The sequence below is a fragment of the Protopterus annectens genome, chromosome 11.part0 (assembly GCF_019279795.1).
Source record: "Protopterus annectens isolate FY-2018-M chromosome 11.part0, PAN1.0, whole genome shotgun sequence".
Lineage (NCBI taxonomy): Eukaryota > Metazoa > Chordata > Ceratodontiformes > Protopteridae > Protopterus > Protopterus annectens.
In genome coordinates, this window is record NC_056745.1 from 283,950,111 (window position 1) to 283,968,810 (window position 18,700).

General features: G+C 43.4%; 1 protein-coding gene across 1 annotated transcript in view; it reads right to left on the reverse strand.

Moving 5' to 3' along the window:
- Positions 1 to 18,700, reverse strand: part of UTP20 (UTP20 small subunit processome component) — a gene marked incomplete in the record, with an annotated part of 2,478,305 nt that overhangs the window by 115,277 nt on the left and 2,344,328 nt on the right. The window contains 1 exon segment of the mRNA XM_044087776.1: positions 15,687 to 15,758. Coding sequence (XP_043943711.1) covers positions 15,687 to 15,758 — 72 coding nt within the window.

Consider the following 18,700-nt stretch of genomic DNA (forward strand, 5'->3'; position numbering starts at 1 on the left):
GGGGGTGGGGTTGTCTTAATGCACCTACAGCTTTATAACCAAAAGATGCAGAGCATATTGTTCGATGATTCTTATGCACAGGACTCAGAAAGAGTTATGAAAATACCTTATGATAGAATTAAGACCATCTTATATGATATGCTTATGCAGCAACATATTTCTATAGAAGAATTTATGTTTTTGTACGTTGGCAAACCTACCATTCCCGCTATATTTGGTCTCCCTAAAATAGATAAGAGTTTGAATGATCCACCAATGAGACTAATAGTGGATGCCAGGGTATCAATGACTGCACCAATAGCCAAGTTCCTTGACTTTCACCTTAAGAAGGAATTAGAAAAATTTGCATACCTTAGCAGGAAACTAGGGATTCTTGGGATTTTCTTAATAAATGCAATAAACTTCCTTTTGATGAAAGTATTACTTTTTAAACTATTGATGTCAAAGATTTATATGCCTGTATACAACATAGTATAGGATGAGATTGGTTTAATGATTTCTTACAAACCAAAACTTTGTTATTCCATGACGGAATTAATTTATATGCAGATTTGTTGTCTCTTGTTCTCAACAATAACTATATTACCTCTGACAACCAATTTTTTCATCAAGTATGCTAATACTGTTATGACTGAATGGGTGAAAAGATATGACCTTGGGAGTGTGTTTGAAGATTGTTGGCACATATACACTATACACTAGATATCTTGATGATATCTTTATTGTATGGAAAAATAGTACAGAGGAGATACCATCTTTTATTGAGTATCTCAATAGCACAATGGAATTTCTTTCTTTTACCTATGAAACAGGGAAAGATCAAATTTCTTATCTGGACGTTATGCTAGTTAAGGATTATGAAAAAGATTTTTTATTTCTAGGATATACAGGAAAGCTAACCATTCTAATTGTTATTTACATTTTTCTAGTGCGCACCCCACTTTTCAAATGAAAGGGGTCGTTAAAGGCCAATTTGTTTGGGCAGCGTTTTTGAGGAATTTATTGAAGAATGTCAAGGGATGAAAATGTTTATGAGTAGGGGATACCCTAAATCCTTTACTGATGACATACTGGATGAAGTTATTCGAAAAAGAAAGAGTCATCATTTCACCCCGATTCAGAACAATGACAGTTTGGTTAGTATGGGTTCAGAATTATTAAACACAGAAATGGTAGTTAACACTAATTCTAAGTTTGACTGCAGTTTTATTACTACCTTTTCTCTGGATAGTGTATTTATTAAATCAATTCTAAAAAAAGATCTTGTGTGTCTTGGGGGATGATTTGGAAGTACAGACTAAGTTAGGGGTAAGACCAACTTGTTGTTGTTGTGTCTTTCGGCTTTTTCCCAGGTTAGGGGTCGCCACAGCGGAACTCCGGTCCGCTAATGATTGACAGTAGATTTTTATGTGCCGAGTTGCCAGCCCTGATGCACAACCTTCAACGAAGGTACGCCCATTCACGCATGTCTCCACACAGAAGACGCTCTAGCTGAGAATCGAACAGGACAACGTCTTTCTGTAAGGCGACAACGCTACCGCGGCACCACCACTGCAGTAGGGGTAAGACCAACTACAGTATATAAAAAAAGGTACAAGTTTAAAATTTTTTTTTTGAATCTCCTACATATGATTTACATAGTATGAGCAAGAAGGGGATGTTTTAGTGTTTTAATGGTAATTATTGTAGTTCTGTCCTTCCAAGAGATGTTTTTACAGTAACCAGGATCTTCACTGGTATTCAGGCCAGGTTTGATTGTTGTTAAAAGGGGGTTGTTTATATTGCAACTTATCAATCCTGTTTATGTTTTTACGTAGGTAAGACAGAACAACAGTTAAAAGTGAGAGTACATAAACACAGAATAGTTGTGTAAAATCCTACCATAACCATAAATGTCCTTCTCTTCCATGTTTCAGTATTTCAACTGTTGAGTGTTCCTCTCTTGCTACCCGAACTTCCGGCCAATATACAAAAGCTTGTAGTCACTGCTAGGTACATGAGTAGTCTGACGTTGGCCTAGGAAGCGTGGGCCATAAAAGTGACATATGCATGTAAATTTCCTTAGAACTCAAAACCCCAGTCTGACCCAGTGTCAGGAAGCTGTACAGGCTCTATGCCACTCAGGAAGGAACAGTTTAGATTGACAGAAGGGGGAAGGAGGGAGAGAATGAATAGTGCAACATGGAAAAGGAGGACAACTATGGTTATGGTAAGATTTTACACAACTATTCTATGTCCTTCTATTCTCATGTTGCAGTATTCCAACTGTTGGGTGAGTGAGTGCCACAGTTCAATGGGAAGAAGTGGGAGGTGGAATGGAGCTACACTCTACAAAGCCATGCAGGATTGCTCTTGCAAATCCTGCTCTGGATCTGGAAATATTATCCAGCCTGTAATGTTTAGTGAAGGTGCGGACAGATGACCAGGTAGTTGCCTTAAAGATGGAAGCAGGGCCCAATCCTCTGAAAAAGGCTCTAGATGAAGTCATGGTTCTAGTGGAGTAGGCCTTAATTTTTGAATTGAGCTGTTTCCCATGGAATGTTTAGTAAAAAGATATAGCCTTGGAGATCCAGACCAAAATGGTCTGCTTTGTCACCACCTTTCCCAAGGCTCTGGGGCGGAAGGAGACAAAAAGCTGGTCTGATTTCCTAAAGGCCTTAGTCTTGTCCAGGTAAAATCTAAGTTGTCTGCGAACATCAATGGGAATGTAAGACTCTCACTGTCATTTTGGGGATTAGGAAAAAGGGTGGGTAGGTGAATACCCTGACATAGGGATACGTCATTGACCACCTTGGGCATAAAGGAGGGATTGGCCCTCAGGGTCACTCTATCCTTGTGGAAGACGAGAAAAGGTGGTGTTGCCATGACGGCCTGAAGTTCTGACATTCTTCTGGCTGATGAGGGCCATCAGGAGTACAGTTTTCCAGGTACAATGTTTTAGAGAACCTTAGCTGCTGGTTCAAAGGGGGCCATAGCGAGTTTCTCTAGGATATAATTCAACTGGATGGTGCAGTGGTACAACGGTAGTGTTGTCATCTCACAGAAAGAGGTTCACCGGTTCGATTCTCGGCTGGAGTGCTTTCTGTGTGGAGTCTGCATGTCCTCCCTGTATTCGTGTGGGTTTCCTCTGGGTGCTCCGGTTTCCTCCCACCTTCAAAGCATACGTCTGGAGTGCTTTTCCCCAGGCCTCCGCTGAAAATTGGCCATGTTCCAAGTCAGACATTCCTGGTTAACAAATGTTAAATAAAATAAAATAAATAAATCCCAGAGAGGAGGGATATGCCTCCTGGGGGGTCTGAGATGTAGTACTCCCTTAAGGAACGGCTTTGAAGGGAGATCATACTGGATGAGGATCAAGAGGCAAGCAGGCAGAAACTGCAGCAAGGTGCACCTTAACCAAAGCATATGCCAACCCTGCTTGGAGCAGTTCACACAAGTAGGACAGCACTAGTGGGACCTCTGTTTTTAATGGGTCTAACTGTCTTTGCTGTCACCACATGGAGAACCTCTTCCATTTTGACAGACAAGATCTCCTAGTATTAGGCGACCTGGCCTGCTGCAGGACTGCAAGTACATCCTCAGTGTAAAGCTGTCTCGAGGGGATCAGAAATTCTAATCACTTACAGGGTTAAGTTCAGAAATTCCAAGTGGGGCTAGATCAGGGATCCCTTGTCCTGTGTGAGAGGTCCACTTTGTGAGGTAACTTGAGGTGACTGCCCCTGGCTAACTGCAGAAGGAGGGGGAACCAATGCTGTAGTGGCCAAAAGGGAGTCACCAGCAAGAATCTTGGTCTGTCCTGCTGGATCTTCAGCAGAACTTTCTGAATAAGTGGGAAGGGGGGAATGCTTACAGAAACATCCCCTTCCATGAGAGGGAGAAGGCATGCATTGCCATTGCTAAGGGACTGGGTAGCCTGGTGCAAAATAATGGGAGTTGTCTGTTCAGAGAGGGATGCAAACAGATCTATATGAGGTGTACCCCACCTGTGGACAATGTCCAGAAACACATCCCTGTGAAGCATTCACTCACTGGATTGTGACATGGACCTGCTCAAGGTGTCTGCCTGAATGATCTGGGCAGAAGGAATATAAACTGCCTGCAGAGTTATTCCGTGCTGGGTTGCTAGATCCCACACCTGGAGAGCACGTCTGCAAAGCAAATAGGATTTGGTTCCTCCCTGTTTGTTCACGTACCAAAGAACTGTAGTATTGTCTGTGAACAATTTCAAGGCCACTGTTTTAGAGCTTGACGAAAGGCTGTCAGGGCAAATTTGATAGCTCTCATTTCCCTGATGTTGATGTGTTCCTTGCCTGAAGGTATGGGACTATGTGCCCTGTACTTTCAAGGTTGCCCATAGTAGCCCCAGCCCAGATCTGAGGCATCTGTGTACCTCTCCTGGACAGGGGGAAAGGGGCTGCAGTAGAAGCCCTAGGTTGAGCCTGACCTGGTTCAACCACCACAGAATCTCCTTCCTCAGACATGGGAGGAAGGGGATGACAAAGTCCAAGAGGTGAGAGTGTTGGGTCCATAGAGACATTAAGTACCACTGCAATCTCCTAATGTGCAGCCTTGCCACAGGAAGCATGGAAATAGTGGAGGCCATGTAGCCCGAAGCCTGAGGTACTGTCTGGGTGTCAAAGCAGTGCCTTTGAGGACAGTTGTCAAGTGCTGAGCCAGGGTCTCCACTTTCTGAAACGGAAGGAAAGCCCTCGTGACATCTGTCCTTATCCTGTAGCTCAGGAAGACCTGGTCCTGGGAGGGATTCAGTTTGGACTTGGGGAAGTTTATGTACAACCCTAGAGCCTGTAGTAGGGATATGACTTGAAGGAGTTTGCTCTGTAGAGTTCTGGGACATTCTGCCTGAATCAGAAGTTTGTCCAGGTATGGAAAATTTTGGATCCCTTGGACTCTGCAGAAGGCCACTACTGGGCCCAGGCATTTGGTGAAGAGCCTTGGAGCAGCAGAAAATCCAAAGAGCAAGGCTGAGAACTGAAAGTGTGAGGAACAAACAGGAAAACCCAGAAATTTCCTGTAGATGGGCCTGATTGGTATGTGGAAGTAAGCATCCTTTATGTTCAAAGTGGCTAGAAACCCCTGAGTTATCAGAAGGGGAAAGAAGGTTTGAAGAGACAACATGCAAAAGGAGGGGACCTTTAAGAATAGGTTTAGGTGGGAGATCCAGGGTAGGCCTCCAAGGTCCATCCTTCCTGGGCACCAGAAAGTGTGTTAAATAGAATCCCTTCCCTTGTTCCTCTAGAAGAACCAGTGGTATGGTTCCTTGAGAAAGAAGGCTGTTTATGACTGGTTGGAAAAGATGTAGCTGGTCTTTGGGTGGCTGGGGGATCGCTCTGGGAGAGGTGGGATGGATCCAGGGCATAAATTAGCCCTTTTCTAAGATGGCTAGAACCCATCTGTCTGATGTGATGAACTGCCAAAGGGACAGTGAGGGAGTCTTGGGGACAGGGGAATGAGGCAGTGAAGGCAAGTATAGCTACCTGCCCTATCCTGAAAGGGAGTTTTCTCAGTAGGTGTTTGAGTAGACAGAGGTAATCTATTGTTTCATTGCGCCTTTTTCTGCCTCTAGCTAGGGGAGTTGGAGAAGAGTGCTTACTTATGAACAGTGTCTTTTATGGGTAGTTCCTATGACATTTGGGAATGGGCGAGACAAAAATATACTTGAGGTCTTGCAGCTCTTTTCCTTTCTACTGATGGACCTTGAAGAGCTCAGCTGCCTTAGACTCAAAAAGCGATGAGTTATCCAGGGGTGCATTAATTAATTTTGCCCTAATACCACTGGGTAAGGGCTGAAGCATTAATCAGGAATAATATCTTAGAACTGAGGTAGAGGCAGCTGATCTAACAGAGGCTTCTGCAGTATCATAGCTGCAACGTATAGAGTTCCTGGTGACTTGAGAGAAGAGATTAATGAGGTTGGTCATTTGTGTCTTGGAAGCTGAGTCTGGGAGGTCAGCCAAGAGTTTGGTGACCGGAGACAAAACAGACAATGCATATTTAGACATATGTGTCTGATAATTCACTGCCCTGAATGCCAGAGTAGAGGAAGTGTAAACTTTCTTACCAAGGCACTCCATGGCCTTACTGTCCTTGTCAGTGGGGATAATTATAGAAGGCAGTAATTTGGATGGGTTATCTGCGGAGACAGAGACAGTAGCAGGGTCAGCTACTGGGTATTTAACCAAAAATTTAGCCCCTTCAGGGACTTTGTAGAACCTATCAGGTCTGGGAGCAGGGGATTGGGAATCAAGGTTAAGACAGACAGCACTGAAGGCATCCAAGAAAGCTGGTAATACAGGAGGAATTGCAGAAGGAACAGGGGTCTCCATCTGCAGAAGCTCATATCATCTTTTTTTTTGCACCTCAGTCATCTCTGAGGAATCCCACTTAAAAAAAATTCCCTCATTTTGGTAATTGTATCCCCAAAGGAGAGGTCCTAAATTGGAGAGTCAACCTCAACAGATTCACCCTCTGGGGAGGCATAACCAAGAAGAGAGGGCATCTGGGAAGAATAAGAGGAGTCCTTAGTAGAGGAGTCTGAGGAATCCTCAGCTTCAAGATGGATAACATCCTCAGCCTGAGGCTTGAGGCTAATAGGAGGAGGCCCGACCTGTGGGGATCCAACCATGGCAGGCCTTAGAGCCATGAAAGCATTAAAAAGGCTCTGAGAAAACAATCTGCCAATCTGGTTGGGTTTCAGGGGGACAGGAGAGATGTTTGGACTTGGCTTTCTTGTTAAGGGAAGGTCTAGGAGGCGCAGGGCTTGAGGAAGGCCTAGTCTGGATAAGGTCTAGATTCCATAGGCTGAAAGCCAGAGGGAAGGCCTGTCACAGCAGCTGATGGAACCTGTGGTTCCCCCTCTACATCGCAAGGCGATGTCTGCGAGCCCTTCCCAGAAATGTCTTCTGCCCAAGGTTTTGTGGCATCCCATGAGGTACCCGCTCTACCTACATTGGCAGACTCCATGCGTTCCGACAGGTAAACATTAACCACAGGAGGGACATCGGAAGGAGGAGGGGCAGAAGTAACAACTCCGGGCCTGGAAACCTTGACCCTCTTTTAAGAAGGCTCCATGGGCTGACCTGGCGGTCCTTCCATCCTTAGTGCCAAGCGCTTTAGATGCTGATTTTCTAAGTATATATTTAAACTGTGCAGCTGGCATTGTAGGGTTTTGGCCATGAAGGCCTGACAGATCGCACAAGAGAGATGGTTGTGTGTAGGCCGTAGGCAGAAGAGGCAAAGTTCGTGGATGTCCTTATGAGGGATCTGAGGACCGCACTTGTACTTTCCCTTTCTGGATGACATGTAACCCTAACAGGCATGCAGTGACAAAAGGAATTAAAAAAAAAAAACATCCAAAACGGGGTACTTAACTTTAGTGAAGATCCGAAGCGAAGACAGGAACGCCGACATTCGACTGACAGCAGAGAAGTTTTGAGGAAAGATATATGAAAACGTCCACGCTTCCCAGGCCAACATCAGACATCCTAAGTACCTAGCAGAGACTACAAAAGCTTTCGTATACTAGCTGGACGTTCGGGTAGTAAGAGAGGAAAACCCAAACAGTTGGAATACTGCAACATAAGAATAGAAGGACATCTACAGGATATCAAGAATGGTAATATTACCAATGCCCTTGCTAAGCACATAAAATTAAACCCAAATCATTTTAAATTTTTAATTCTTGAACAAGTAGTCCCGAATATCAGGGATGGTCCATGGAGCCTAAATTAGAAAACAGGCAGCTTGCTTGGAAGCTCTGTTTGAATGCAGGTTGTTTCCCTGGTATTATTGGTATGATCTGTATTGTACATTTATTGAAACTTAAAGCATATTATAAATTATATATTTTTTTGTTTTAAATATGTTTTTTATATATTTAATAATATATTAGGATATTCAGAAAATGATCTGATTGTATATAGTTTTATGTAATGCTTTTATTATACTGTCACCTTAATTTATTTGGCAGAAAATGTCATGTGATTTGCTTAGGTTTTAAATAATCTGGATTGATTTTGTTGTTTGTCTGATGAAGTCTTAAACATATAAAATGAAAGTACTTATGTTTTTGTGACAGATTGTTAAATAAAAAGTTACTGCGGTTTCACAATTTATTATTTTGCTGTGTTTTTTTGCATCCTCGTAAGTGCTACTTGTTTTTGAGGTCTGTCATTTGGTTTATGATCCTTAGTGTTCGATAGTAAGGATAAGGGTCTGGGTATGTGTCAGCTTGTACTTAACACAGGGACAACCTCAGTAGCTCCACTGACATACATGGAAAAAGTCCTGAGTACAAGCCAGCTGACCCAGGTTCCATTACAGGCTTGGATGTCTAAAGAGCTGGAGGAGGGGAGGGGAGAATGAGCATGTTTATCCTGTAAACTGTAGGGCCATGGCTGGCTCTTTGGTTGGGAAACGCAACTGCTGTTGCAGTTGCGGCAAAGTTCATCTTGACAGTAGAACAGGTGACTGAACTCTTAACCATTAGCAGACAATTGCAAAATTTACATCTGCAGACATGAAGGGAGATATCTTACTCATGTATCTCCAGATAGGCCTGCTCTGTAGTAATCAACTCTTAACTCCAAGGACTCTCTCCCCTGTCTAGGGAATGAAAGGGCCTGGTTCATGTCCCAGTGACTGGACTGAAGGGGCAAACTTGGGGTAGACTGGAGTCACTGGGTAGTGCGTGTGGATGGAAAGCAGGAGCAAAAACAATCCACAGGATCACTAGGCAGGCGTACATGGGTATCTGCAGACAGAAAGACCAGTGGCTATATGCAAGCTTAAACAGTTACTCTAAGTAAATTAAGGATGAAACAGAGCACCATATGGCTTCCAGTGCCCGTTTTCCTTTAATATAGTAGTGAGTAATTCACCTCAGCAAAGAGAAAATGAGGATACTGGCAAAGTTTTATAGGTAGGAAACAGGAAGCAGTTGTGGTATGTTAGGGAGAAGGTGAGGAAATGGGGTATGGACTATCATTTCATCAGCCTATAAAAAGATAATCATCTCTGTACACTCTACCTCCAACAAGCTCTGCTGAGACATCTCTCTCACACCTAATGCTGGGCATCACTGCTCAGTCCTCAAAGCAGCCAAATGGCTTCCTATCCAACAAACATCAGACTTTCTATTAAGCTCATTTTTATTCATGCTACTAACCCAAAATTTATTTTAATTCCTATTAAGCCGATTCACTATAAGAGAAAATACTTATTTACATAAAACCAATAGAGAGTCAACTATTTCCCTGAATTCAGGAAAAACCTTATAAAACATCTGAACAAAAAAGCAGAAAGTCATTGTTTTGCAAACTCTGTGCAATTCAAACATACAGATAATGCCTTTAACAATGCTGGCTATATTCTTTTACATAAAAACCTCAAACACTCTAAATGATTCTTAAATTTCTTCACCTCTTTACTGTATTAACAACTCTAGTCATACTCTGTTATTTTTACTGGAAGATATTTAACTACCTCTTCACACTTCCAATGAGCCCCCTGCTACTTTTCAAGCTACCTGGATTTATTCACAAATAAACAGTAGGCATCTCTATGTCATCCACCCATTACCTTTTCAGTTGACGCCAAGTCTGAATCTTCTAAGCATGCTGCATATATAAACTATTCCTTCCTCATTTTGTTAACCTCACGAATTATGTATTCCTTACCTTTCTTAGTTGTAATGGTTTGATGTTATGGTTACCTAGTTTACATTTTTTTCTTGACTTAGCCCCTGCTATTTGATGGCAGTCAGCCCTCCTCCAAGCGAATTAGCCCATGTGTTTCCCATCAGGGGGAGGCTAGGGTTGACCAGGAAGGGCCACTGTCTAGGCAGCCATCAGGGTTGGTTCAAAGTTTTTGCTTGCTGCTCTGCCTACTGCATGCACAAAGCAAAGTGCTGAGAATGCGTCATGGAATCGGCTGCACCACTGGGTGAAGCCTCACTTCTGTAAGGTGCATGTATTCTCAAGCAGCCCAACCCTTCTCCTTGAAGTACGAGTGGTGGCTTCCCTGGTCTCCACGAAGGAAATTGCCAGAGTATGCACATCCCTCTTCATCCAGCAGGAGAGGTGACTGAGCCATGCTTGTTCATTCTTCTCCTCTCTTGCTGGATCCTTCAGTGCAAGAGCTCTAAATAAACTCCAATCATCTGGGTCATAGGACTCATCTTTACTGCTACAGAGTCAAATCTACTGTATATTTTTGTTGTCGACTGTGCATCTGGTTTGAGCCTGAAACAGGACTTAATGGTCAGTACTATACACAATCATCTGCTTTGAATCCACAGTGTAATGTGTCACATACACATAGATTTACAGGAGTTTGGCTTTGCATATAGAAGAATAATGTAGTTTCCTTTGTTTGTCAGGATTTAAGACTCCAAAGGTAAAACTTGCGGGGGGGGGGGGGGGGGGCAGTGTGATCAACAGACAAGTCTTGAGTTAAGTTAATTAACCATATGCTGGGATGAAACTACTGTACTGTAGTGCACAAAGGGTCCACCAAATATTTAAAGGAAAAATCAACTACCTGATATGCCTATTTTATATGCTTATTTGTCCAATAAACCCTCCAAGGGGCTAAGATGACAGGAATCATTGGCATGGTTGGTACTCTCTGTCAGTGGCAATCTCCCAAGAATAAAATGAATAAAAATAGACTAGCAAAACTTACTCTACATCAAGTGTACCTGCCAAACATTAAGCCAACTCCAACAGTATACGAGGTGAAAAATGCCTGTTAGAGCTAACATGCAGGCAAGCAAGAAAAGTTGCTTGTGCACCCCATATTCATCTGATGGTGTTTACTACAGTCTTAACCCCACTCACAGGGTCAGGAAGCAGGTTACCTGCATCATCACAGGCAGTTACTACACTTTCCCCCTTCTGAGTGCACTTACCATACACTCAAAAATGAATACAACCACTGAGCAGTGGCTTAGTGAAGTGAAACTCTGTCCTTCTGAGGAATTGTAGTAATTTGCATCCCTGCTCTGTCATTTTCTCTTCCCAAGATGGGCATGCCAATCCTCCATCCACCTCTGCCAAGCACCAAAGACACCAATTGAAATCTGGTCACTTGGGCTGTTAGTCAGGACTTCATCCTTCTATGCCACTGATGCTAGTGTCAGAGTGTAAAATCTTCCTTAGAAAAATCTAAATTGGCTTGAAAAGACTACTAAAGTCTTTTATGAAATGATCAATACTCGGGATTAAGTTTGGCTGTCAAGAAAGCAATTACTAGAAAATGGAAATCAAAATCTACACCAACTGTATTGAGGTGTATTGAATACAGTAAAAAGAGATAAAAGAACTGGAAGAGGGATCTTTACAGAAGAGATGGTGTAAATTACATAGAAAAAAAAATAGAATATGTGGAAAAAACATGCAAAATAATGCTTAGGAGGAGGAGTGAGGTTTAAGAGAAGGCAGAGATTGAGCAATTTAAGTAATGTTGGAATGATGATAGCTATTAAGAAAGAAAATATATACGATATATAATATATGCAGATGGGGGGAAAAAAACTAAAGTGTTTTTTGCTTTTCTATTAATGTATGTGTGCCAATGTATTAAATGAGCTCCCTGGTCAGCCTCAGGAAGAAGCTGAGATCCCTTATAAGATCCTCCAAAGCTAGCTATGAAAACAAAATCGCCACTAATTCCAAGGACAACCACAAAGCATTATATAGCTATGTCAAGAATCTCGATGGCAACACCCAGATCTGCTCTGAGTTGCAGCACAAAGGCAAGAAAATTACAGAACCAACTGATACTGCCAACATCCTGGCAGATAGGTTCAGTGCTAACTTTACACCCCTCTCATCAACTAAAGAGCCCATATCTATACAGGAAGAATGCAGAGTCCCTGTAATCACAACTACGCAGGTAAAAGCTGCACTCTCTAAAGCCAAAAACACAGCATCTATGGGACCGGACAACATCCTAGGCTGCATTTTACACGAACTTCAGAACGAACTGGCTCCCCACTTAAGGACCATGTTCAATGATAGCTTCGCATCAGGCTTTGTGCCCAATGAATGGCGCACAGCAAGTTATCCCACTCCACAAAGGGGGAGCCACCACTGATCCCGGGAACTATCGACCTATTAGCCTGACGAGCCTGGTCTGCAAGGCCATGGAACGTATCATCATGGAAATCATAAACAAAGACATAGGTAACCTCCAAACTCTGGATCCCACCCAGTTCAAGTTTGTGAAGGGCAGATCATGCCTTCTGAACCTGATCGACTTCTTTGAGGCAATCACCAAAGCTGTAAATGAGGGTAAGGTGGTTCACACAGCCTACCTTGACCTCGCAAAGGCTTTCGACACCATCCCCATTCTGGAATTATAGCTAAACTCACTAAACTAGGTATAAATCCCTACGTCACAAGATAGGTTGCCAACTGGCTCACTGACAGAACCCACACTGTAAAAGTTGCAGACTCCAAATCCGACTTCAAACCAGTGACAAGTGGAGTACCACAGGGTTCCATCCTGGGACCTCTCCTGTTTGGTATCTACTTCTCTGAAGTACAGGCTAACACAGAAGGCCTCTGGTTAACGAAGTTCGCAGATGACTACAAACTAGGAGCCATAGTCAAGTCCCTAAATGATGAGGACATCCTACAGAAGGGCCTCGCTGAGACAGATGCCTGGTGTCAGAGCCATGGCCTCAAGCTCAAGGCCAAAAAGTGCAGTGTCATCCCCTTTGGTCAAAACTCTGTACCCATGAACTACCACAGTAGGCAGCAATCGACTTAACACTGAACACGTGATAAGAGACCTTGGGACCCAGGTGGGCAGTAGTCTCTCCTTTGACAGTCACATCGCCACAGCAGTCAGGAAGTCCTTCTACGTGGCACACCTCATCATAAAAGGGTTCTCATCCAGGAAAAAAGAGGTCACTGTTCCCCTCTACTCGACACATTAGACCCATTATAGAGTACAACGCCCCTTTTGGAATGTATCTCACAAGACACCTGCAGCAGCTGGAAAGGCCACAGAAGTACCTCACAAAGAGGATTACTGGCCTCAACAAATGCACTACATTGACCACCTCAAAAAACTCCAGCTTTACTCCGTAGCATATCGCCTACTCCGAGGTGATCTCTGCCTAACATATAAAGCTATGTCAAACCCAGAGCTGTTGGACATGCTACACCTAAAGAAATCCCAATCCCTCCGAGCTACATGCTCTAGGGACCTAAACCTTGTCACCACAATAAACAGGACATGCTGGAGGGATAGATTCCTGGCCCAGACACTTCCCATACTCTGGAACAGGCTACCCATCTATGTCAAGCAAAGTTCTTCATTAGCACTCTTCAAGAAAAATCTTGATGAGTGGATGGGAAATAGGAAATACACCCTGGGGATCACTTCTGTGTCTCTGCTCAACAGTGGCACAGGAAAATAACTTTCTTGGGTGGCGTAAGCCAGGGAACCTTGTTGGCTAGGCTTACGTAGGCCCTTGGGCCAATAGCCTAGTACCTACCTATGAACCTATGATAACTTAGTAAATGTTTAAAAAAGAAAACAATATTTAAGGTGAAGTTTAGTTATGGGAAGCAAAGGACATCAAGGGTATAATGCTGAAACAAATAAAAACTGTACTGAGCTGCAATATATACATACACATAAATGGGAATGCTTAAAATAACAGAAATTCCTAAATATCAACATCTGTTTTGTTCACATGGTTTGGCCAAGACAGATGGTCAAGAGGTGTACCAGATCGACAATCCCCAGGGTTGGACGAATATGCCCCTTCCTTGGGGATTATGCAATCTCACCTTTAGTCTATATACTTAGCAGTGGGTGTGAGGAGTGCAGCAGGGTTTGCCTCCCTGCTGGGTGTCAGGCTGCATACCTCGTTCATCCTCCACATGCATGTGTGTGTGTGTGTGTGTGTGTGTGTGTGTGTGTGTGTGTGTGTGTGTGTGTGTGTATGTACCCATGTAGGCCACCTCCCTCAGTCATCTCACAGGTCTATAATGCAGCTGCTATCATGTATGTGCTATGCTGCTTTATCCCTGTCCTGTACCCTTCTACATCTGTCTTGCATCCTGTCCTCCTGTGCTGCTGACATTTTGGGTTTCGGTTTTGACTACAGAGGACCCACTGTTTTGTGCTTCCATGTAGGACAGTCTACTTGGTTTCACTACCCCCCCCCCCACCTTCCACCGCTATGCGTATCCCTTTACTCATCTGCCCTGCTGCCCCTCCATTATGCATTATCTCAAGGGTGGAATTTCCTGTGTGCTCCTCCCATCTGACGGTATGTTTACCTTGCCCATTGTGTCCCTCTGTGATCTGCATGTTTCACATTTGTGCACGGCAGGTGTTTATATTTCCAGAAGGTTTGACAGCAGGCTTCAGTCTGTCAGTTCACATACCATCCTACTAGGTTTGCTATGGCCCTGACATGTATCCTGGCATCTGTTAGTTTTAGTGTGTTCCTCATACAATTTGAGGTTTTCTGACATGTCATTGTGCATTGCAGTCACTACATAATGCCATTCATTTGAGTTTCAGAATTCATATCCTTCAGAATATGCATGATGACAACTCAAATTATTCTACCTCCTTTCTAAGATTATAGTAGTGATATTTAACATGTGCCCATGTATTTGGGCCTTTGCCCCCACCCTTTATTTTAGACTATCAAGATTTCCTGCACTAAGAGGTTGGGTAGTGTGCTGTTATTGTGGACATGTAATGGGAGTGAACCTGCTCCAATACAGACAGCTGCATGCTACTTCTTACTGCATGGGTTTTATTATCTATGCATACACTGCTGAATGCACCCTTGCACTGTGCGTGCACTTGTTCCATGGTCCCTAACTTCATGCTCCTGCAGACATCCTAAGTATGACTGTATGTGAGCCTAGCCTTTTTCTATTTACTGACTCCATCTGTGCCTCCTGCTATACTTCTTTGATGTGTACTTGAATTGGTATGTCCATGCTTCTGCTCCTTGCCTTACAGATGTGTAGATTTCTCTAGTTCTTTCGGCATACCCTATGTTCCTTCGTGCTTGCCTACTTTAGGCTGCCTGCAGTTTCTCTACCACCATGTTCGCCTTCTGCTTAGCACAGGAAGATTGCAAGTCACCCTTAAAGGACATTGGTCCTTTGTTTGCTGTGACCAGATTGCCACGGTGTTGTGGTTGGCGACCATGTTTTTGGCACCATTACCACAGTATACCCTATTCAGGTGATGCTTGATATGGGTTTTGTAGCTGAGGTTTACTGATAGTGAAGAGAAGTTCTCAATGTTTTGAGATTCACTCATTTCTGCACCCCCCCCCACTCTTTTTTTCTTCATTCACATGCCGCTTTTTTCTATTTTTGACCAATCATGATATCACTGGATGGTGGTATCCTTCAGAAGTGACACTGGGGATATTCCAAATGCACAACTACACCCATCCGATTGTAAAAACTACTAAACAATACATCTTAGTGGGAAAAACATCACAGTCTGCTGGTTGGTATAAACATTTGTACTTGCAGCAACTTAACTGTAACATATTAGGTAATGTGCATAAACAGTTTTTAGGGCATAAAGGAAAAACATATTTTAAACCAAAAACAGCAACATTCAGAATAAAGCTAGAAAAATACGAAACTCCCAATAAATCAATTCAGCCTCACCTGCTCGCCTAGTGACTGATCAAGGAATCTGGACTGCAGCTGGTGGCAAAAGGCCAAAGTGAGTTTTCTCATCTATAAAATAAATCAGATTACCAGATATTACTTTAGGCTTGACATCATACAATTACAAAGATCTGCACAGAAATGAGTACATAACACCAACCCCTCCAAAATACAAGCTTCTTTAAAAAGAATGGAAAATAGAAAACAATGACATCAAACAAAATTAGGAAAGTTTGACTGTCTACATTTGATATACCAGCTCAAAGCAGGTGTATGAAAAGTTGCTGTAAAATCTCATTAAGTCATAATCTGATTAACCCAGTATCATCTTCTTCTTTCGGCTTTTCCCGGTTAGGGGTCGCCACAGCGGATCATCTGTCTGCTCATGATTGGCAGTGGAGTTTTATGGTGTCGAGTTGCCAGCCTGGCGCCCAACCTTCCACAGAAGGGACACACACGCACACACTCACACCTAGGGCCAATTTGGAGTGTCCAATCCACCTACTGCATGTCTTTGGGACATGGGAGGAAACCGGAGCACCCGGAGGAAACCCACGTGACCACAGGGAGGACATGCAGACTCCGCACAGAAGGCACCCAAGCTGAGAATCGAACCGGAGAACCTCTTGCTACGAGGCGGCAATGCTAACCGCTGCACCACCGTGGCCGCCCAATCTGATTAACCCAGTATAATCACTCAAAAGGTGACAGTCATAAAGGTTCTGAATAACTGATACATCAGTACAATTTGATTCCTGGTAATACGTTTTACTACCTTTATTAGGAGAGCACCCCACAAACACAAGTGTGAACTCAGCATAGAGATATGAAAAAAAATTAATCTCATCTTCATTATCACCTCTAAACTCAGACACCACTTCTTCGCCTTTCGGCTTTTCCCGGTTAGGGGTCGCCACAGTGGATCACCTGTCCGCTCATGATTGGCAGTGGAGTTTTACGGTGTCGAGTTGCCAGCCCGGCGCCCAACCTTCCACAGAAGGCACACACATGCACGCACTCATGCCTAGGGTCAATTTAGAGTATCCAATCCACCTACAGCACTGAAACAGGAAATTCTAGTGTCTCGGTACATAATTATTTCAAAATATTAAACAACGGGGAATGGATAATACAAAGGTAGAAAGAACAGACAAAATATCAGTTACATCAGATGCTGAATACAGAAGTAGTTTTTCACAAAACTGTCTCCTACAAGATCAACAATGAAAGCATTCTCTGAAACCTAAAACCCAGAGACAGCTATCCATTCAATGTCCAGAAAATGAGCTGATGCATGCAGGAAACTTTAAAGTTTGCTGAAATCATCTCATACAACTCTTGAAGAGTCCTGGGAAGTTGCCGAAGGGAGTACAACTGCTAGACACTGCCAAATAAGTGCTCCAGCATCACCTCTGCTGATTGCTGGTAGACTGTTAAAAGGACAAAATGAATCATAAGAAAGGGAGAAATGGCTCAGATGAAGTTTTCACTCCACAACATGGACCTGAACAAACTACTCCAGAACTGGGCTTTAGAAAGCAGAGCCCTAGCAGCTTAGCACTGGTCTCTGAAACAATGAGTCTGATGTCTGGGCAACCCAACAGACTAAAGATGGTGCAGTAGCTTGAAACACAGATCCTATCTGTAAGTCACAATCTGAGTTCCACTCAAGGAGTCTGTAAGAAAGACAGAGGTACCTGACATATACTAGAAAAAAACAACTTGCTTCTTTTTAACAAAGCAAAAGGGATAAAGTGATGCACAGGAGACAGACATACGAGAGAGAGAGAATTTTCATTTCCCCTTGTTTGGTGATGTACTGTATCACCATTGCACTATCAGTCTAGATTAGAATTATTTGATCAAGGTGGCGGTCATGAAAAAAGAATAACATGAGCCTAACTGATGTGTGAAACAGAATTGGTATAACAACAGCCCTGAATGGATATACTCTACATATGAGCAACACGACCAGGAAAATGTGCATTGTTAGGCAGCACGTCAGGGCAGGAATCTGAAACCACAAGCCCGGTTTAAGGATGCGATGATATGTCAAACAGTGTTTGGCCTCACAGCGGGGTTCCCAGTGGGTGTGAGTGTGCATCAGGGTTCAGCTCTGAGCCCACTGCTGTTCATACTGGTGATGGACTACATTAGCAAACAGGCTGGAGGGGATGGATCATATGCAGATGATGTGGCAGTGCAGGCAGACTCTGAGCTAGAATTTCAGCAAAGGATAGGAGAATGGAATGCAAATCTGAAGGCACATGGGATGTAACTAAGCACAGATAAGATGGTGGTAATGGCAGCAAATTGACGAAATCAGAAGAAGCTGAGAATAGAGATAGAAGGGAAGACAGTGGAACAGGTAGACAGCTTCAAGTGTCTGGGAGGAGTAGTTGAGGAGAAAGGTAGTCTGAATGAAGAGGTCAAAGCTAGAATCAGAGGGGCTGCAGCCAACTGGCATAGAGTGTCAAGTGTAGTCTATGCCAGAAGGATGCCAAAGAAGCTGAAAAGTAAGGTGTATAAGACAGTGATGGGACCAGTACTACTGTATGGTACAAAAACCTGGGCAGTAAAGGCAGAACAGTTAAAGAAGCTAGAGGTAATGGAAATTAAGTGCCTGAGAAATGTGATAGGATAGTCGAAGAAATGAGGACATAAGAGCAGAAGCCAAAGCAACTCCAATTGCAGAAAAGATCACAGAGAACAGATTACAGTGGCTTTGGCACGTGTAGAAAAGCAGAAGACAATCTGGTGAGGAAGATTTGGGAGAGACAGGAAGAAGTTAAGAGGAGGCGAGGTCGTCCAGCAAAGAGGTGGATGGATTGTGTGAAAGAAGATCTGCGACAGTCAGGCATGAGTCGAGAGAGTTTGCGACAGTTAACACGATACCCTGACCCCATGTAGAAAAATGGGAAAAAAGGGGACGGATGATGATGATGTCAATCAGTGCCAATCTCAGATATCCTGGTATGGGAAGTCTGTGCTAGACTGCACAGATGTTGACT